General features: G+C 56.2%; 2 protein-coding genes across 5 annotated transcripts; both read right to left on the bottom strand.

Moving 5' to 3' along the window:
- Positions 1–6,428: 6,428 nt before the first annotated feature.
- Positions 6,429–11,758, bottom strand: LAT (linker for activation of T cells; the record flags this gene model as incomplete). Its single annotated transcript, XM_080703915.1, has 11 exons — positions 6,429–6,508; positions 6,606–6,671; positions 6,851–6,913; positions 10,348–10,442; positions 10,512–10,581; positions 10,664–10,693; positions 10,784–10,848; positions 10,990–11,077; positions 11,315–11,373; positions 11,458–11,485; positions 11,656–11,758. The coding sequence occupies 11 exons, from the start codon at positions 11,756–11,758 to the stop codon at positions 6,429–6,431; spliced, it is 747 nt and encodes a 248-aa protein (XP_080560041.1).
- Positions 11,759–12,805: 1,047 nt separating this feature from the next.
- SPNS1 (SPNS lysolipid transporter 1, lysophospholipid) lies at positions 12,806–20,415 on the bottom strand (the record flags this gene model as incomplete). Of its 4 annotated transcripts, XM_080702129.1 has the most annotated exons (13): positions 12,806–12,900; positions 13,156–13,327; positions 13,613–13,711; positions 13,959–14,024; positions 14,302–14,491; positions 14,796–14,951; positions 15,239–15,384; positions 16,629–16,695; positions 16,786–16,937; positions 18,022–18,158; positions 19,931–19,996; positions 20,075–20,283; positions 20,369–20,415. In XM_080702129.1, 12 exons carry the CDS (start codon positions 20,139–20,141, stop codon positions 12,806–12,808), a joined length of 1,413 nt encoding a protein of 470 aa, XP_080558255.1. The 4 variants fall into 4 exon arrangements, with proteins under 4 accessions (XP_080558255.1, XP_080558254.1, XP_080558252.1 ...); XM_080702128.1 differs by lacking the exon at positions 20,369–20,415 and having other exon boundaries at positions 20,075–20,357; XM_080702126.1 differs by lacking the exons at positions 14,796–14,951; positions 20,369–20,415 and having other exon boundaries at positions 20,075–20,315.
- Between the last annotated feature and the right edge of the window lie 329 nt (positions 20,416–20,744).

The following is a 20,744-nucleotide window of genomic DNA, read 5'->3' as shown; positions in this document are numbered from 1 at the left end:
GCCTCCCAAATGCCAGGTTTACAAACGTGGGCCATCAGGCCCGGCTTATTTTTATTTTGAAACAGGGTCTTACTAGGTTGATAAGAGTCTCATTACTTGCTGAGGCTGGCCTTGAACCTGAGATCCTCCTGTTTCAGTCTCCCAATTACTGGGATTACACACATGTCCCACCATGCCCGGTCTATTTTTTTGTTTTGAGACAGGTTCTTGCTAGGTTGCTGAGAGTCGACCTGCAATCCTCCTGTCTCAGCCTCCCAAGTATTGGGATTACAGGTATGTGCCAACATATTCCGCTATTTATTTATATATTTATTTACTTATTTACTTCTTATACTGTTGGGGAATGGAATTCAAGGTTTTACATATGCTAGGCAAGCACTCTACGACTGAGCCACACCCCCAGCCCCCAGAAGTCTTCCTTCAGTTCCAGAAGTCTTAGGAAGCTTTTCACAGAATTTAGGGGGTGTGCAATGCGTTTGGGAAAAGACCGCACTAAACCACCGGAGCCTGGGGTGCTAAGACGATCAGGGGAGGAGGGCTTGTCCACGGTGTCCACCCTGCATTTCAGTGTGCCCCGGCCTGTCCCTCAGCCCACTGGCTTCCTCTGGCCACTGGAGCCTGCTGTGCCCACTTGATGGCAGGCCAGAGGGTCTGGAGGATCACTGCCAGGAGCAGCCAGCTTCAACTAGTGACTCTGGAAGGGAACGTGCAGATACCCCTGCTCCTGCACGCCTGTCGTCCTGCAGCTGGGAGGCTGAGGCAGGAGCATGCAAGTTTCAGGCCAGCTGGGGCAACTTAGTGACACCTTGTCCCAAAATAAATAAGTAAAAAGGCCTGGGGATGTAGTTTAGTGGTAGCGTGCCCCTGGGTTCAATCCCTAGTATGGCAAGAATGACTCCCCAGCTCCCTCCCCAGGCAGGAGAACCCTGCACAATCGTGCTCCCGATGGCTCCCATGTTCCTCGCAGGCCTGTGCTCCGGTGATGCAGTGTGCTTGGCTGTACACAGAGGGTACCCTCTGTCGGCTGCTGTTTCTATCTCATGTGCCTGCTCTCTTGCCTGTTTTCTGGGATCGTCTCCCATATAAACTACCGGCTCTTGGAACCATGTCTCAAGACCTGCTTCTGGGAGGACCCGAATCGAGAGAGCTGTTACCAGCCTGGTATGGTGGCACTTGCCTGTAATCCCAGTACTTGGGAGGTTCGAGGCCAGCCTCAGAAGCTTTGCAAGGACAGTCTCTGAAACTTAGCAAGACCCTGTTTCAAAATTTAAAAAATAAATAATAAAAAGAGCCAGGTATGCCGGACGTGGTGGCGCACGCTTGTAATCCCCGCGCTTGGGAGGTGGAGACAGGAGGATCGTGCAGGTTCGAAGCCAGCCGCGCATGCTGGCTTCGGAGACCCTGTTTCCAAATAAAAAAATATAAAATAGGTCTGGGAGTGTAGCCCAAGAAGGGTTCCATCCCCAGTACCACCAAAGGGGGAAAAAAAAAAAAAAAGAAAAAAAAAAGAAAAAGAAAAAAGAGCCAGGTATGGTGTTGTATGTAATCCCAGTATTTGGGAGGCGATGACAGGAGAATTGCAAGTTCAAGGTCAGCCTCGGCAATTTAGTGAGAACTCATTTCTAAATAAAAAATAAAATAGGGCTGGGGGCATAGCTCAGAGGTAGAATGTGGTTCATTTCCCAGGATCTTCCTCACACAAAGATATATATATATATAAAACATAACTGAATTTCATATTTAGACTTAGGTCTTATTATCAAGGTATCTCATTATGTATATGTAAACATTTCAAAATTCTAACATTTCTAATCCAAGCATTTTGGATGATGGATATTCTTTTGTGTGTGTGTGGTGGTGGGGAGCTGGGGCTGGAACCCAGGGGCATTCTACCTCCAAGCTACATCCCCAGCTCTATTTTTTTATTATTTACTTTGAAACTGGGCCTCACTAAGTTGTGGAGAGCCTCACTAAGTACCTGAGGCTGGCTGCGAACCTGCGATCCTCCTGTCTCAGCCTCCTGAATCCTGGGGTCCCAAGTGTGCTCCACCAGGCACAGCATGAATGAGGGATATCCTACTTGTATCATTGTTACATTTTCAGCTGGGTGGACGTGGTTCTCTTGGTCGTCTAGCTCCGCGTTCTGTTGGTGATACCCATCCGTGTTGGAGTCTGACTCATTCTATCTGCTGGAGAGTTTCCGCTGGTGGCTGCACCCCAGCGGCATCCGCCGGTGGCTGCCTGGTCTCTGGCAAGAGGCATCCAAGCTGCTTCCAGCTGTGGCCCCCACAGCACCACCCCAGCCTGCTACCATCCTCCCCGGGCCAGGTGCTGGAACCAATCGGGGTTTACGCCCCAGAGTCCACTGGGTAAGGGACACACACAGCTTCAGTGGGCATTTCTAGATTGTTCTCCAAAGTGCTTATACCAACATACCTGGTTGGCAAACTTCTTTGTCCCTCAGCCCAGACACAAATATACCTGTGCCTGTTTCTTGTTCCCCAAATAAAAGGGTTTAGCTCTATTCATTTATGTCCAGCTGGTCCTGTCTCCTTCTCATCTTCTCCAACTGAGTTTCCCCCTCCTTGACCTATCCCTAATACTGGATATTAAACCCAGGAGAGAGAGAGAGAGAGAGAGAGAGAGAGAGAGAGAGAGAGAGAGAGAGAGGCATTCTACCTCCGAGCTATACCCCTAGCCCTACTTTTTATTATTTATTTGGAGACAGGGTCTTACTGAGTTGCAAAGGGCCTAAGTACCTGAGGCTGTCCGTGAACCATGATCCTCTTGTCTCAGCCTCCCAAATGCTGGGATTACAAGCGTGCGCCACCACGCCCGGCTTAATTCTTTATTTTGAAACGGGATCTTACTAGGTTGCAGAGGCCCTTACTAAGTAACTGAGGGTGGCCACGAACCCATATTCCCGTCTCAGCCTCTCAAGTACTGGGATTACAAATGTGTGCCCTCCACACTTGGCTTTTGAACCCGGGCATTTTCTATCTCCAAGTTACACACTCCCAGTACTTTTTTTTTTTGTGGTGGTGGTGGTGGTGATGGTACTGGGGATTAAACCCAGGGACTTTTTTTTTTTTTTTTGGTACTGGGTAAGGAACCCAGGGGCATTCTACCTCTGAGCTACACCCCCAGCCCTATTTTTTATTCTTTATTTTGAAACCAGGTCTCACTGAGTTGCGGAGGGCCTCACTAAGTGGCTGTGGCTGTCCACGAACCATGATCTTCTGGTCTCAGCCTCCCAAATGCTGGGATTACAAGCGTGCGCCACCACACCCAGCTCCTCCTAGGGACATTCTAACTGAGCTATACCCCCAGCTCAATTTTATTATTTTGAAATAGGGTTTCACTAAGTTGTGGAGGCTTCACTTACTGAGGCTAGCACTGAACTTGCAAGCCTCCTATCCCTACTTCTCTCTCTCTTCTTTTGTTTTTGCAAGTCTGGGGATGGAACCCAGGGGCATTCAAATTCCGAGCTACACCCCCTGCCCTATTTTTTATTCTTTATTTTGAAACAGGGTCTCACTGAGTTGCAGAGGGCCTCACTAAGTAGCTGAGGCTGTCCGTGAACCGCGGTCCTCCGGTCTCAGCCTCCCGAATGCTGGGATTATGGGCATATATCACCATGCCCAGCTCCAAATGGGTCTCTTGCAAGCTTCTTTCTCATCTAGGCAGCTAGAACCCTGCATGATGACCAGCACAAGGAGACCGGCGGGCAGTGTGGCAGTGACCCTGGAGGCCGCAGAGCCCTTGCGGATTTACCGCTCCATTGTGGGCCTTTGGGCAAGTCACTGCGCCTGTCTGAGCTGGTGTCTCCTCCCCTGTAAAGTGAGGACGGTCACCGCAACTGACAGCAGGGAACGTGAGTGCAGCTCCCGTGTCCCACAAGAAGTTCCTGCTACCTGGAGGGTCCAGAGAACGGCCGCCCTCGCGCGTGGATCGGAAGCACTCGGTTGTAGTGAGACTCCAAGAAGCCGGTGGAAGACAAACTGTCATTTATTGGCCCGCGTAACCCATTAGCCTGAGGGTCCTCGTGCTCGGGTAGGATTGGATCTGGCGCTCAGATGGCCCCGTCCTTCTCTGGGCCATTCTCTCCTTCCTGTGGCTCCCTTCTCTGGCCAGCTCTCAGGACGACATCCTTTTGGCTTAATAATAGCACTGAACAAAGGGGCTTCTCCCCAGCACTCTGCCCACGTCCAGATGGCTTCTGCTGGCCCAGAATGGTCACAGGCCCACACCTGAGCATCATGCTAGCCAGGGGACAGGCGCGGCCGAGCCGGGGCCTGCTCGTGGGCTCACCTCCTGGGCTGCGGTCTGGCCCAACATTCCAGGTGCACTCAGGCTGAGACCAGAAAAGGAGTGGATCCCAGAGGAAGACTCAGGGGAATTCCTGAAATAAGGGCAGTGGATCCTGGCGGGGGGACAGCAGCGGAAGGCACCGTACCCTTGCTACTCTGGGTGCGGCTACGGATCGTGGCACAGCGCTCAGTCACATGGACGCTCCTTTGTGAGGCAGCGTCCTGGGCCTGTCCCGGGCTGACGGAGTCAGGGCTGGACTACAGCAGGACCTACAGATGGCGGCCTGCACGCTGACCCCAGAGAACACTGTCCTGAGTATGAACCTTTCCAGCTGCCTAGACCTCATATTTTATTTTATTTTTTTGCACGTCTAGGGATGGAATCAGGGGCATTCTACCTCTGAGATACATCCCCAGCCCTATTTTTTATCCTTTCTTTTGAGGCAGGGTCTCACTAAGTTGCAGAGGGCCTCACTAAGAAGCTGAGGCTGTCCGCGAACCATGATCCTTGGGCCTCAGCCTCCCGAATGCTGAGATTACAAGCGTGTGCCACCACGCCCGGCTTAGACCTTTTGTTTTAGTGTGTGTGTGTGTGTGTGTGTGTGTGTGTGTGTGTGTGTGTGTGAGAGAGAGAGAGAGAGAGAGACAGACAGACAGACAGACAGACAGACAGACACAGACACTAGGGATTGAATCCAGGCGCATTCTACCTCCAAGTTGCTACAACCCCAGTCCAATTTTATTTTTTGTTGTTCTGAGTCAGGGTCTCGCTAGCTTGATTAAGTCTCACTACTTGCCGAGGCTGTCCTCGAACCTGTGATCCTCCTGTCTCAACCTCCCAAGAACTGGGATTACAAGTGTGTGCTACTATTCCAGGCTTGTTTTGTTTATTTATTTTTTGTTGTTGTTGCGGTACTGGGATGGAACCCAGAGGCATTCTACCTCCGAGCTCCACCCCCATCTCTATTTTTTCTCTTTATTTTTGGACAGGGTCTCACAGAGTTGCTTGTGTTACTCTTTTGAAACAGGGTCTTGGGCGATTTTTCTACCACAGCCTCCCAAGTAGCTGGGACTAGAGGCTGCCACCATACCTGACTTACCTAGACCATTTCTCTGTTTTACTAAGAACCATAAAAGGCAAAAACTAAAAGAACACTTTGAAGCCAGGTGCGGTGGTGCACACCTGCAACCCAAGCACTGAGGAGTGTGAGGCAGGAGCACAGGTTCCAGGCCAGCCTCAGCAGCTTGGAGATTCTCAGGAACTTAGTGAGATCCTGTTTCAAAATAAAAGGGGCTGGGGGCTTAGCTCACAGGTAGAATACCCTGGGTTCAATCCTCAGTACCAAAAAAAAAAAAAAAAAAAAAGCGATTTGAGGTCCAGGACCAGCCCTTGTTCCAAGGACAAAGAGAATGAAGGGCGCGGGGCAGGGCCTTGCTGGAGCATCCACGCTCTACCCAGGTCCCACACCCTGCTCTGCCACTATCGGTGCTGCAGTCCCTGGACTACCTGCGGGGAGACACGTCCAGAGCCCCAGAAGCGCCAGGCTGGCCCAGAAGCCACACTCAGAGGGGGACAGTGGCCTAGCCATTGTCTGCTGTCACTCATGGTCCCTCTGTCCCATGGAGAATGATTACTCACAGCACGCACGCAGGCACACGCAGTATCTACACACTCACATGCACACTCCCACACTCGACGCGGACACGGCGGGCCCAGGCCCTGCGCCACCAAAGCCAAGAGCACCACACACCACGCCGGCCTTTATTCTATTACAGAGAAGGGCTGGGCCAGGGAGGTTCATTCTCAGGCTGCGTCAGAAGGGGCAGAGTGTGGGGGGGACACAGACTGTACCCCAAAGTGACAATAAGTTAGGGGATTCTCCAGCTCCGGTCCAGCTAGACCCAGAGCTGGGTGTCACGTGGGCCCCCCCAGACCCACGTCTAGCTCCACCTGCCCACAAGGCTGGTTCCAGGACAGACACCGACACGGCCTCAGCTGAAACACAACAGGCAGGGTGACAGAGAGGGGCCATGGGTCAGGAGGGGAGCCAGGAAGGAGGGGCCTGAGGTGTTGTGTGGTTGGGAAGGGGGGTCCTAGAGACCCCCACTCACCAGGCCTCAGTTAAGCTCCTGCAGGTTCTCATAATCCGGAGCCTCCTCTTCCTCTTCGTCCCCCACCTCCTGGGAGCTCAGGACGGCTGGGGGAGGGGGACGGAGGAGAGGATGGTGTCCAGCCCGAGGCCACCGCCTTTATCCCACGGCAGCCTCCCCAGCTTCCGCCCCGCCCCTACGCACCAGGCTCGGGCCTGGCCGCTGTGGACGGCAGCTCCTGAGACACATTCACGTACTCCCGGCTCCCATCTGCGGGGGTAGGTCAGAAGGAAGGACAGCCATGCCAGGGGGGCGGGCCACACTGAGGGGGTCGGCAGGAGGGCCCCCAGACAGACAGGGACAGGGTTCTGGGCAGGGACAGGTGGCTGCAGCCACACTGAGATGGGCGGGCAGGGTGCGGGGTGGGCGGAGGACCAGCAGCCACTCACCCAGGGACGCTTCTGCGCTCTCCTCACTCTCCGGCACGTTCACGTAATCCTCCCCGGACTCCACTGTAGGAAAGCCATTAGAGGCCGCCGGCCCCCGGCACCGTCACGAGACACCCTCGGCCACTGGCTCCCAGAGGCCCCTGGCTCAGATGTCCAGGGCCCCAAGGGAGGCACCTGAGGTTCCCAACACACCCAGCACCCATCCACCCCAGAAGGAGGCAGAGGGAAGGTTCTGGACAAGCAGAAACAGTGGCCTGGACAAGGGTGCTGGCTGAGGAGACAGAGGAGGTCCATGCGCCCAGCACCCTCAGAGGAACAGACCCGTGCAGTGCAGGAGGACCTCACGCAGCCCGGGGTTGGGAGCAGGGACTGGGGCAGCTCAGAGCACAAGGAGTTTGGTGGCAGAGGTGATGCCCTACTGGCCCCTGATGTGGAGGCTGCTTCCCACCCAGTCCTTCTTAGTCCCTAGATGTTATCTGCTTTTGTTTTTTGGTGTGTGTGTGTGTGTGTGTGTGTGTGTGTGTGTGCACGCGCGTGCACGCTGGGGGTTGAACTCAATGGCATTCTGCATCTGAGCTTTGCCCACAGTTTGTTTTACATATTATTATTATTATTATTATTATTATTAATTATTATTATTACAGTACTGGGGATGGGACCCAGGGGCATTCTACCTCTTGAGAGACACCCCCTTGCCCTATGTTTTATTCTTTGTTTTTATTTATTTTATTTTATTTTTGGTGGTACTGGGGGTGGAACCCAGGGGCTTTTCTACCTCCGGGCTATACTCCCAGACCTATTTTCTATTTTATTTGGAAACGGGGTCTCACTAAGTTGCTGAGAGCCTCACTAAGTAGCTGAGGCTGGCTTTGAACCTGTGTGATCCTCCTGTCTCAGCCTCCCAAGCGCGGGGATAACAAGCGGGTGCCACCATGCCCGGCTTTTATTCTTTATTTTGAAACAGGGTCTCACTGAGTTGCAAAGGGCCTCACTAAGTAGCTGAGGCTGTCCACAAACCTTGATCATCCTGTCTCAGCCTCCCGAATGCCAGGATTAAAAGTGTGCGCCACCATGCCCAGCTTTTTAATTTATTTTTTGAAACAGGGTCTTGCTAAGTTGTTGAGGGTCTTGATAAATGACTGAGGCTGGCCTCAAGCGTGGGACCTTCCTGATTCAGCCTTCCAAGTCCTGGGGTCACAAACACATGCCTGGCTAGCTGGCTCACCTTTTTCTCCATGAGGACACGAACGAGGTGAACTGTGAAGCCCAGGTTCAAATCTCGGCTTCAGCACTATTTACCTGTGTCGCCTCAGACAAATTACCTAATCTCTCTGTGCCTCTATTCCTCACCTGGAAAACAGGGTTAATAACAGGACTCTCCTCACAGGCTGGCTGTGAGGATTAAAGCAGAGAAGAGTAAAATCAGGCCTGTCATGTAGTAAGTGCTACCACAGGTCTGCTAAATAAATCAACCCTGCAGGAGTGGTGGCGCATGCTTGTAACCCCAGTACTTGGGAGGCTGAGACAGGAGGATCGAAGTTTCAAGGACAGTCTCAGCAAGTTGTGAGACGCTCGTCAACCTAGTAAGACCCTGATTCCAAATCAAATAAAATAGGAATGGAGGTGTGGTCTGGAGGTAGAATGTTCCTGAGTCCCAACCCCAGGACCAAAAATAAATACATAAAATAAATAAATAAACCCTGAGCTGGGCACACCTTAGTCTCAGCTGCTCAGGAGGCTGAGACTGGAGGATTCAAGGCCAGCCTGAGCAATGTAAACGCACGAAACAAATCATACTAAGGTGCAAAAGGTACAACTGCGAACAGTGGGGAAGATGGATATCTGAGGAACCGTGAGGTTCACGAGGTAGTACATGTAAAACTCATAGCAGGAGCCGGGCGTGGTGGCGCACGCTTGTGATCCCAGCATTTGGGAGGCTGAGACCGGAGGATCGCGGTTCAAGGACAGCCTCAGCTACTTAGTGAGGCCCTCGCAACTCAGTGAGACCCTGTTTCAAAATAAAGAATAAAGAGCCGGGCATGGTGGCACACGCTTGTAATCCCCGCACCTGGGAGGCTGAGACAGGAGGATCACACAGGTTCGAAGCCAGCCTCAGCTACTCAGTGAGGCTCTCAGTAGCTTAGTAAGACCCTGTTTCCAAAAATAGGTCTGGGAGTGTAGCCCGGAGGTAGAAAGCATCTGGGTTCCACCCCCAGTACCACAAAAAATAAATAAATAAATAAATAAAAAATAAAAAACAGGACAGGGGTGTGGCTCGGAGGTCAAATGTCTCTGGGTTCCATCCCCAGACCCACAAAAAAATAAAATAAAATAAAATAAAATAAAATATAAAAAAATAAAACTCATAGCAGGGCATGGAGTGAGCCCTCAACAAATGACAACTATTTTATCATTATAGTCTGCCTCCTTCATTCATTAATCTCTAGCATTAGCCTAGCAGATACACCCAGTAAATACAAATGAATGAATGAATGAATGAACGAATGAATGAACAGAAGCACTTGGAGGGGCAGTCTGAAGCTAGGGAGAGAGGTGGTAAACTGGAGATCCGGGTGCCAACTGGAGCCGGAGCGTGGAGATGACAGACCAGGACAAGTGTATTTAGTCTGAGCATCCATAATCCCAAAGTCCAAAATCCAAAAATGCTCTAAGATCCAAAGCATTTTGAGTGTCAACATGATTCCACAAATGGAAAATCCTACATCATGAAACTTAGCGTCATGCCCAAAATTATTTAAATATCTGCAGGCTACGCGTATAGGTGCATGCGAAACATAAATGAATGTCATGTTTAGACTTGGGTCCCATCCCCAAGGTATCAAAACCCAGAACACCCCCAGCCCCGTGTGTTTCAGAAAAGGGACCCTCAACCTGCACAGAGAGAGAGAGAGAGAGAGAGAGAGAGAGAGGAAACTGGAGATCGCCAGGCACTGAGGAAAGCCCAGGGGATGAAACCAGGAAAGAAAGAGAAAAGCCGAGGAAAAAGAGCAGCTCAAAGGGAACTTAGAAAACGCAGGAAGCAAAGAGAAAGAAGCCTCTAATCGGCATCCTCAGGGATTTCAAGACAATTCTGCTCCATAAAGTGAGAACAGGGCCTGGGGATGCAGCTCCGTGGCAAGGTGCTGGCCAGCGCATTTGGAGCCCTGGACTCAACTCCTACCACCAGAGAACTAAGGAAATAAAGGAAGAAAGAGAGGCAAGAACGAAAGGGCCCACAGGACAGCCAGAGAAAGCCTTTGGATGGACAAAGGAGATTTCAGTGGAAGAGCCGAAGAAGACCGTCAGGAAACCTCCCAGACAAGAGACAAGGAAAGAACAAAGAGAGAGGAGAGGAAAAGTAAGAAAATCCAGCTCAGGGCAGGAAGTCCTATGTCTGGAGAAGAAAACAGAAGTAGCCATCATCAAAGAAATAAGAGAAGGAAGAGAAGAGGGGCCAGGAGAGCATGGGGGAAGGTGGACAGAGACCCCGCACTCACTGGAGAAGGCGCTGTCGCGCAGGCCGGGGTTGCTGGGCACAGGAGCTGCGGGGACAGCAGTGCTCGTGGCCGGGGCACCATCAGGAAGTACCACCCTGGAAGGAAGGGACGGGGGTGAGCGAGGGCGCCTGGCCTCCGCCCCCGCCCCCCAGCCAGCCACTCACAGGTAGCCTTCGTCGTTGTGACTGTAGTCCTGCTCGTCCTCGTCGGCGCTGGCGTCTTCACAGACTGGCTCTGGGGATAACGACATGGTCAGCATGGCCGGGGCGGCTGCCAGGCCCCCCACCCAGCCCTGGTACCAGGATCCTGGACGCACCCTGGTTCTCGTAGCTCGCCACACTGTTGGCTTTAGAGAGAGCAAGATGGGGACCGTCAGCACAGGCTGGGCTGCCTGCTCCCAGCCCCAGCCCTCACCCTCGGCCCCCTCGGCCCTTACCATCATTTGAATTCTGCCGGGATGACGGCATCCGGTGGGAACCCCCAGGAGGCTGCGGGGATCTCCTGGGAGTCAAAGGTTAGGGGTCATGCCTGGGGGGCTCTGAAGGCAAGATGGGTTGCAACAGGGAAAAGGCCCCCGATCCAAGAAAGTGAGGGGGCAGATGGTGGGAGCTGGAGGCGGAGGTGGGGTTAAGGGCTACTCACGGGATGTGGAGCTGGTCTGGCTGGCTCATGGAGGGGCAAGAGGTAACAGGTGGGTAGGAAGATATAGGTGGACAAGGGCCAATCGTGTCTGAGGACACAGAGCCGAGCTTGAAGGGATGGCTCCAGACGCCACACCCTTACCCTTGTCTAGGCCTCCAGGGGTGGTCCCCCCGAAGCCCCTGTGCCCTGGGCAGGCCTGGGGCTCCCACCTCCTCCACCCTGCTCTATCACCCCTGCCCATGCGGGCAGCCCGGGTTGGGGGGCTGAACAAGGGCCCACACATCCTCACAAGCCAGGGGACCCTCTCCCTGCACCCGAGGCGGACCTTCTGTGTACTCACAGGACGGTTTGATCAGGATGTTCCCTCGGTTCCGCTGTGCCTCGCTGGCGGAAGAGAACAGCTGGGGTCTGTGGTGGAGGCCCCCGCCCCAGCCCGGCCAAGGGGAAGGCAGAGAAGGGCACACTCACCTGTCTGCGGGACCATCATCGTATGAGGCTGGGGAAGAGAGGGTCAGTGAGGCGGGGATGGGGGTGCAAGAGAGGCTACAGCCGGGGCTCTGAGTCCCGGGGAGCAGTACCGAGTAGGAGTTGAAGGGGCCAAGCTGCTGGGGGGGGGTGAGGACCCTCAGTGTGCCCTGCACTTGGTACCCCCAGGCCCCCACTCACTCGTTAGGTCGCGGCAGCGTACACATAGTGCCATCAGTAGCACGACCAGGAGAGGCAGCAGCAGCAGGCCCAGCGTGTAGGGTGTCGGGCCGTCCACCTCCATCTGCAGGGAGCCTGCGCCAGGCCCTTCCAGGCAGAGCCGTGGCAGGCGTGGGAATGCCGGGAGGGCCCAGGGCAGGGGTCCTGTGGGAGGCAGCCTTGCTCTCCCTGGGAGTCCCAGGCCCCCTCTCTTGCTGGGCCAAGTGGGGGTCAGTGCTGGCTCTGGAATCCTGGTCCCAGGGTAGTCAGGCCAGGGCCTAGGCTGGGGCCTGGGTCACCAGCCACTGTGTAGTCCCTACACCCCGGCTGTACCTACCCCTCACTCAGCTCTCCTCTGCTCCACCCGGCCGCCAGCGGCAGGAAGCTGTGGTGAGCGCTTGGTGAAGGCAGGAAATCATCCTGCTGAGAAGCCGGCTGCACCCGCCCCCTACCCCCCCCCCCAGGAGGCCGTGGGAAGGGGGGAAGAGGCCCGAGGAGCCACCCCAGGCTCTCAGGAAGGGTCTGCTGGCTGCAGAACAGGGCAGCTAATCTGGTGGGAAGGGGAAGGCATGTGCCGGCCAGCCCAGGCCCTGCCACATACAGCTCACCCTGGGCTGGAGAGGCAGCCCGCAGGGAGGGATGCTGAGGGGTGAGATGGTGCCCATCCCACCACGCCCAAGCCAGCCTGCCAGAGGCGGGCTCCAGAGGCACGGGCGTGGCTCACTTGAAGGAGAGCGCTCTCCCTCTGGATCTCCCTGCCCAGAAGATAGGGACTTGCCCACAGGAATAACCCAACAGTCCCCCAGATCCCCAATGCTGGAGAGGGGCATCCCCTGCGGTCTACAGGTCAGAGGTCACTAACATCCAGAGAAAGACTCACGCAGGCACTCGGGTCTGGCTACAAATTTTATTCCATTACAAATAGCACCAAGCCCTGGGTCTGCCCCAGTGGAGGGGATCCCCCCTCTTGGACCGCCATCCCTCCCAGGCTGCCCATGTAGTGTCAGGGAGCTGGGACACAGCCCAGGGCTTCCTCCTAGAAACAGCCAGGCTGAGGGTTGGGCCCAGGAACCTCACGGGCAGCGCCCAGGGCCAGCTGCAGCGGATGTGCGGACAGGCAGGCAATGGTGCCTCAGATGAGCACACTGGACAACGGGACCCGGGTGGAACGGCCTTGCTGGGGCACCACGATACGGTCATCTGTGGGCTCCGGTTCTCGCAAAAGGCCTACGCAGGGAAGGTGAGTTGGGGTTGATGGACAGACAGACACAGGGCTGGGGAGGGGACGCCGGGGCGAGGCGATGCGGATTGAGCAGCAGCAAGGGCCACCAGTCGCAGACGCAGACAGGCAGCAACTTGCCGAACAGATGGCCCCAAAGCTGAGTGAGGGGTGAGCTACAGGCTGGGAGATGCTGGGCTTATAGGACTGGGCAGACAGACAGGCAGGCAGTCCCGGGAAAGTGGCCGACGGCCCTCACTGACCCTGCACGTAGAGCTGGGCCCGCCGGCGGTCACTCTCGATGAAGATGGCGGTGCCCAAGAAGGCTGCCCCGCCCAGCGCCCCCACGAAGGCACACAGCATGAGTGAGAACTGCAGGGCCCGGAACTCAGACAAGAAGGAGGGTGGCCAGCCCCGACGCAGGCGGTCGGAGATCTGCAGGGAGGACAAAGGGCAGCCGGGAGAAAGTCAGAGACCATGGCAGGGGAGCCCCGAGTGCCAGGGAAACAAGAACCCAAGACCTTGGAAAGGGAGGTAAGGTCTGACACCAGGGTGAGGTCTGTGGCCTCATGGGAGGAGCTCCTCGGACACACTCGCTGCTGTCCCACGGAGGAGCTAAATGGGGTGCATCAGGCACAGGGGGCCTCAATGGAACAGCTGCCCCACACAGGGATCGCAGGCTCGCACCGCCACCCCGCCCAGCCCTGGCACGGTGCTCACCAGGCCGATGAGGTAGGGGCTCCCCGCGTCGCCCAGCAGATGGGACAGCACGATCTGGAAGGCTTCAGCAGTGGAGCGTCGCGTGGGGATCACCACGTACTGGGGGTGACACGGGGCTCATGCAGCCTCCCGGGGCAGGAGGCAGAGGGCAGGGCCAGGGGCAGGCTCGGCCCCGGCCCAGGGCAGAAGTCAAGAACAGCCAGCAATAAGGCCCCTCTGGGCTGGCTGTGGACTTGGTGTGGGGCAGAGTTTTAAGGTTAAAGGTGACAGTTCAGAGCAAGCACCATTCCCTGACCCCGACCCTGCTCCCACTGGCCTCTGTGCCGCTGAAGCTGCAGCTACTCACCAGCAGGATGTCAGCCACAATGGCCCAGTTCATGGATAGGAGGGTCTCTCCAACAAAGATGAAAATCTGAGCGGTGAGAGGGGGTGGAGGTCTCGCAACAAGCACACACGTGAAGGGTGTGCCATGTTCTGGGCCCACCCATTAACTCGCTGAATCCTCACCACACCCCCAGGAGACAGGCACTACAGTTAGTCTCACTCAACGGATGGCAAAACTGAGCCAAGAGCAGTTAAGCTGCCCGAGGGGCCAGGGCTGTGGTTCAAAACCAGGCCTTCCGCCTCGAGTGCTCAGCTTATGGACCCCGAGCCCAGAGCACCCCTGCGGCACCCTGCTGGCTACTCACATAGGTGGCTACAATGCTGCCACGGGCGCAGGCAAGGGACAGGAAGAGGAACGGAGCGGAGCCCAGGAGGCCGGCGGCACAGACCAGCGGGTCGGCCCGGGGGTTGGAGCGGCGGAGGCGGCGGCTGATCTCCACGCCCAGGCCCACGCCCAGGACACCGGTGAGGCAGGTGATGAGCCCAAAGATGAGACTAGGAGTGCAGCGGGGAGCAGGGGCTGGTCCCTCTGCCTGCACGGCCCCAGCCTGGCCCCCAGGCCCAGGAGGAAGAGGTCCATCCCGGCCGCCCTCACGCCCCCGAGGTCTGCCCAGGCACTGCCTCCCACAGCCCATAAAGCCCGAGGGAGGGACAGAGGTCCTCCCAGCCATACTTCCTGGACCAAAACCGAGACCGAGGAGGTGCCCTGAGGAGCGGGAGTGCAAACTCCCTGCGGGCACCTGAATCGATCCTCGTCACCGGCCACCTGCGGGCCACCCAGCCCAGCCCTCCTGGGTACCTGTCAGAGGAAGAGCAGGAGTCTCCAGGAAGGCAGGGCGGGGTCTCCCCCAGCACCACACGGGAACGCAGCAGGAACGCAGGAGCCCAGAGGGCCAGAGAGCCCGTGACAAAGGCCACCGCAGTGAAGCCAAGGGAGGACAGGACGAAGCTGGGACTGTGGACGGTGGGAGGAGGGAGAGGTCAGAGCGCACGCAGGGGTCCAGCCAGGAAGGTGCTCTCCTGCTTCCTGACTTAATAGAGTCAGGACACTGGTGTGGAGACTGGCCCGCCTGCTCTCAGCCGGTGGGCCTGTAATTCAGGCATCTGCCACAAGGGGGCAGAAGTGACTGGATTTCTGGCTTTGGGTTTGGCTCCCTGGGAGAAGACGAAGACCAGGCTCATTTAAACTTCCAGCCAGGTGCTGGGGCCTCCGCTGTTAGACTAGGAAGGGATTAAACTCACTTTCTTGCCAGAGCCCTCAGATCTGCCCACCATGAGGTGGGGCTCAGGGGTGGCGAATCTGAGTGGCGCTCCACAGCTCCCCGCGGCGGCTCCCGGACGACCAGGAACAGCAGCAGAACAGCCACCACTCCTAGGCCTGGTGTCACCTGGGGAAAGAGTGGGCTTCAGGACAGGCACAGGCTGGGGACACAATGGGTGACAGACACTCCAGCTCCAGGCCTCCGGCACCCCTCAGGTGCCTGCTCGAGGAACCAAACCTGCCTCTTGGAAGGGGGGTTGCCACTAGGACCCCCCTATTTCCACAAGTAAAACTTTGCTTCTCCTTTGTAAGAGCACCCTGATTTTCTTTTAAGAAAGCACCCTCCACCACCACCAATCCACATGGTTCAGACAGCATCCCAGACTTGGCCAACTAGTGGCCAATGGCAGCACACCCTTGTAATTCCAGTACTTGGGAGGCTGAGACAGGAGGATCACAAGTTCGTAGCCAGCCTCAGCAACTTAGGTTCTCAGCAACTTGGTGAGACTCTGTTCCCAAATAAAAAGAAAACAAGCCGGGCGTGGTGGCGCACACTTGTAATCCCAGAGGTTCACAGACAGCCTCAGCTACTTAGTGAGGCCCTTGGTAACTCAGTGAGACCGTTTCAAAGAAATAAAATGTCAGTCGGGCGTGGTGGCGCACGCTTGTAATCCCAGCATCCGGGAGGCTGAGATGGGAAGACTGCAATTAGCAGACAGCCTCAGCTACTCAGTGAGGCCCTTTGCAACTCAGTGAGACCCTGTTTCAACCTGGGTTCCATCCCCAGTACTGAAAAAAAAAACAAAAAACAAAAAACAGGTTTGGGGCTGTAACCCAGAGGTAGAAGGCCCCTGGGTTCTATCCACAGTACCACAAAGATAAATAAATATATAGTAACATTAACCCCTCCCAGCCTTCGTGACTGACTTCATGGCAGGCCCGCAGCCCGCTCTGGTCTAATCAGCCCCCATCCCTTGAGTGTTGTCCAAGGACCCACGGTGACCAAGGTACTCAACTGAAGAGAGTCACCTGGAGTTCTAGCATGCTTGAAAATTAGACTAACACCAAAGAAAGGAAAGAAGAGAGCGATTACCTTCTGGTAACAGTGTGTGAGCCCTGGACCCCAATTTACCTGGAGCTTGCCACTAGGAAAGCAAATACTGTCCTTTTCTGGGGCTTAAGCTTTACCATGGGCTCTTGCCACCTGCCAGCAAGAGTTCTATCTAGCACATGGCTTAATGGTGAGGGCTGCCAGGCTTCCCGCCGGCTCAGCAGTGAGCACCGCCATGAGAAGGGGGTTCTGAAGGCCTGAAAGGGGGTCGCTTCGCCAAGAATGTCACTGACTTTCCTCCGGCCCATGATCAGACTCACCCTTAGTGCCCAGTGCCAGTCCCCGGCCACATCCTTCACTTTGGAGCCTGCGATGTAACCCAGACCACTGGAGGGAAGAGGAGGAAGAAAGGAAGGCCCAGCGGTCAGTCAAGTCCGCCGGGCAGGCCCTCTGCCAGCGGGCCCCAGGCTGGCTCACCTGCCCACCGGGATGGCAAAGTAGAACACGCTGAGCATCTGGCTCCGCTGGTCGGCCACGAAGAGGTCGGCGATGAGAGTGGGCGCGATGGTGGAGTAGCTAGCCTCCCCGACCCCCACGAGGCCCCGGGTCAGGAGGAGCAGCCAGAAACGCTGGGGAAGGAGACACGGGGAGGTGGCACCCCGCCCTGCAGCTGCCTCCCGGGCGACCTCACCAGCCGGCGCCGGGGAGGCGGCGGGGACAGCGGGAGCGGCCTGGGCTTCAGAGTCAAACAGACCTGGCTGGAATCCTGGCTGCACCACTTACTAGCTGTGGCTTTGAGAAAGTAACTTAACCTCTCTGAGCCTCAGTCTCCTCATCTGCAAAAGGGGAATAACAACTCGTTCACACAGCTATCTCGAGAACCGCATAGGAAAAGTTCTACGGGTAACTTCACACCAAGTAGGTGCAAAGTAAATCTGAGTTTCTACCTTGCCCCTCCCACTCGGACACCCCGGTGGGGACAGGGACTTTGGGGGGGCTACCAAAGACACCTAAAGCTAAGGATGGGGTGGGTCACTGGAGGAGAGCAGGGCCTGGGGCTGAGGACAGCGCCAGGGGAGTGAGAGCAGATGGAGGAGATTCGGAAGGAACAAAGTGGCACAGGCCCGGGAGGCGGAGGGAGACCAGAAGGGCGGGGCATTGCGACAGAGGAGTTTCAAGAAGCTGGTGAGTGGCGCTAGAGTCTCCCAGAAACCTAGCAAGAGCACTGAGGAGGAGGAGCCATGTTTAGCAACCAGGAGGTCACTGTTGACTTTGGCAAGAGCGGGTTGAGGGGAGGCGGTGGCACTCCAGGGCAAGGGTTGCTGAGACACCGTGAGGGCCAACAGAGCCGCCCCCAGCTGCTCCTTCACCTCGCGGGCCGCCCCGATGAGGGCCCTTCAGGAAGTCTGACCGGGGGGAGGGGGTGGGGGGGCACCCTGTGGGCTCGTCTCCATCCTGAGGAACATGAGTGTTTAGGTAGGGAGTGGAGACGGTGGCCAGGGGAAGAGGGAATGATAGGCCAAAGGAGTTTCTGGAAGAAAAGAGGGTGGGATAGGCATATTAACTCGGGCAAGGAGAGGGGGTAAGATGGCACAGACCAAGGAAACCGCAGAGGTTCCCCAGGCCCACTCTGAAGCGACCCTGAGAAGAAGCAGCAAGGACTGATGGGAAAGGAGGGCGGGGCCAGAAGCAGGAGCCAGCTGGGGGCCTCACCTCTCTGGGGATGAAGGATGACCCCAGTGTCACCAGGGACCAGAAGGCAATGCCCCCGCACATGAGATACTTCCGATTGTACCTGTCACCCAGGTAGCCAAACACAGGTGCCAACACCATGTAACTGGAGATGAAGGCTGGGGGGGAGCAGAGAGTCACAGGCCGGCCCCGCCCCCCACCTCCCACCCAGCAGAGGCGCAGGATGCAGGGATGACTACAGCACACGAGATCCCTGCCCTCCTCCTCCTCAGCAACCCCACACTGTCTCCACATCCCAGCCCTGCGGCCCATCAGAGCTTCCTGCTGGGGGGATAGGGCAGTCTCCGCTTCAGCATCTTTCCAACCCTCCCACCGTAGAACGGATGGTCCAGCAGACATGTCACTACCTCCCACACAGCCCAGAACCAAATCCAGATTCCATACCATGCCCCACCATGCCCCGTCCAACCCAGCCCCTGCCCACCTGCTCAGCCTCACAGCCCCGCTCCCCCTTCCTCGCTGCATCCCAACAGCCTAACGGCCAGTACATCTTAGGAGTGTGGGCACCTGCTGTCCCCACTCCCCTGAGCTTCACAGAGCTTAGCGCCTTTAGATTCCAGCTCAAAGACCTTCCCAGACCAACACACATCCAGTCTCCTATCACGTTTACCGTCTTATTTTAAACACTTATTCTTATGGGGAAACCCCAGAATAAACAAACAAAATCTCATTTTGTTTGTTTGTTTGTTTTGTGGTACTGGGAGTGGAACCCAGAGGCTTTCTACCTCCGGGGTATACTTCCAGACCTATTTTTATACTTTATTTGGAAACAGGGTCTCACTAAGTTGCTGAGAGCCTCACTCAGTAGCTGAGGCTGGCTTCGAACCTGCGTGATCCTCCTGTCTCCGCCTCCCAAGTGCTGGGATTACAAGCATGCGCCACCACGCCCGGCTAAACTATCTCATTTTAATTGAATGTTTTATGGACCCCCCTCATGCACAGCAGAATGTCTGGTCTGTGAAGGCAAGGACATTGCCTGTACTGGCCAGGACTGTTTCTCTCCCTTAACACACTGCCTAGCATGAAATAGGTTCTCAAAAGTGAGTAAATAGGGCTGTCTGGAAAGATTTGCTTCTTCTCTAATTCAACAATTCTGTAGGTTTGCAACCTTGACCTATGATCCTATTCTCATTTCTCCAGACTCACATACTTCCAGTTCCTCGTTGGCCTGGAGTAGAGAAAATGGACACTACAACACTTGGCTTCAAATTCTTATTCTTTCTCTAACTTGCTGTGTGACCCTGGGCAAGTCTTAACTCTTCTCCAAGCCTCCTTACAGCTTCATAAGATATAAACATCAGCTTGCTGCTTCCTCCAAATAGCACCTAGTCCTCCGCTAACGAAAGTAATGGAAGACAAAGTCCCATAGATGTCGTCAGCATTTCCGCCAGAGCCTGACACACAGTAGGTGCTCAGAAATGTTGGAGAAATGAAGGCAGGCAGGAAGGAAAAGACTTGCCTCTGGCTTTGCCTGCCTCCCACCTCAAAGTTCTGAACAAGTAAAATTCACCTTTCCCCACTCCAGACACCCTCTTTTGCCTTGTATCCTGGGTGCTCACCCGTGCCAACTATGCCCTAGGCATTATGCCCTACGATCCTCACATTAGTCCTAAGAAATGAGCTGTGTTAATTCTCTCTCATAGAAAGGAAGGCGCGGCTTAAACAGGCTGAGTGACTGCCTACCATCACACTGCAAGCAGCAGAGCTGAGGTTTAAACCTCACTCTGTCTTAACTATTACTCAAACCGGACTCCCTCTTCACGTGTGATGCCCCAGCTGCAAGATCAAAGGCATTACCTCCCCCAGCTCTGACCACTAAACCCTCACGGAGGTCCCTGGTGGAGGGAGGAAAGGAGGAGCCGCCACTCACCGGTCTGGATGAGACCGGAGCTACTGTCTCCGATGCTGAAGAACTGCTCGATGTCTGGAAGGACGCCTGGAAAGAGGAAACATCAGGATGCGCCGGCCGAGGCGCCCGGTCCTCCGCACCATCCTCCTGGGAGTCAGCACCTACCAGCCACGGTGAAGCGGTCCATGTAGTTCAGCAGGTTGATGTAGCAGAGGACCCCCACTATGAGCATCGAACGGCCCGGAGACAAGCCGGTGATGCGCTGCAGCGCCTCCCGGTCCAGGACCTCGGGCTCCCCAGGCTTCGGGTTCCCCAGGGACCCCGGCAACCCCGGGGTGCCGGACACCGGCCCGTCATCCGGGTCATCTGCCTGGCTGAGGAAGGGCGCAGTGTCCGAGCCGGCCATGGTCCCGGGGGGGCGCGCGCCCGCCCGTGCTCTGGTCCCACCGACGATCCTACCTGCGGGGGGAGGAGGATGGAGAAAGGAGGACGGAGGGAACCCGGGCGAGTGAAGCGCGCCCGGCGTCGGATGGGAGATTGTCCCCAAGCACAGGGCACAGCTAGCTGAAAAGGGACCCGGGCCCCGTCATTGCCTCCCGTCCCTGCAGGCCCGCCGCGCGGAGGGGACGCTGGGGACAGAAGCGGGGAGACGAGGGCCCGGCCCCTTCCCACGTGGAGCCCTCGCCTCACCCCGGGTAGGAGGCACGCACGCACTCGCGGAGGCTCAGCCCCGGCGCTGCAGCACAGCGGCCGCCATGTTGCCCCAGGGCCGGTCATGTGACACGGGAGCTGGGCGGAAGAGTCCCGGGAGAGACCCTCGGCACGTGACCTGCGC

This window comes from Muscardinus avellanarius (assembly GCF_963383645.1).
Source record: "Muscardinus avellanarius genome assembly, chromosome: 10".
Taxonomy (NCBI): Eukaryota; Metazoa; Chordata; class Mammalia; order Rodentia; family Gliridae; genus Muscardinus; species Muscardinus avellanarius.
Note: the sequence above shows the minus strand (reverse complement) of the source record. Positions and strands in the feature narration are given on the sequence as shown.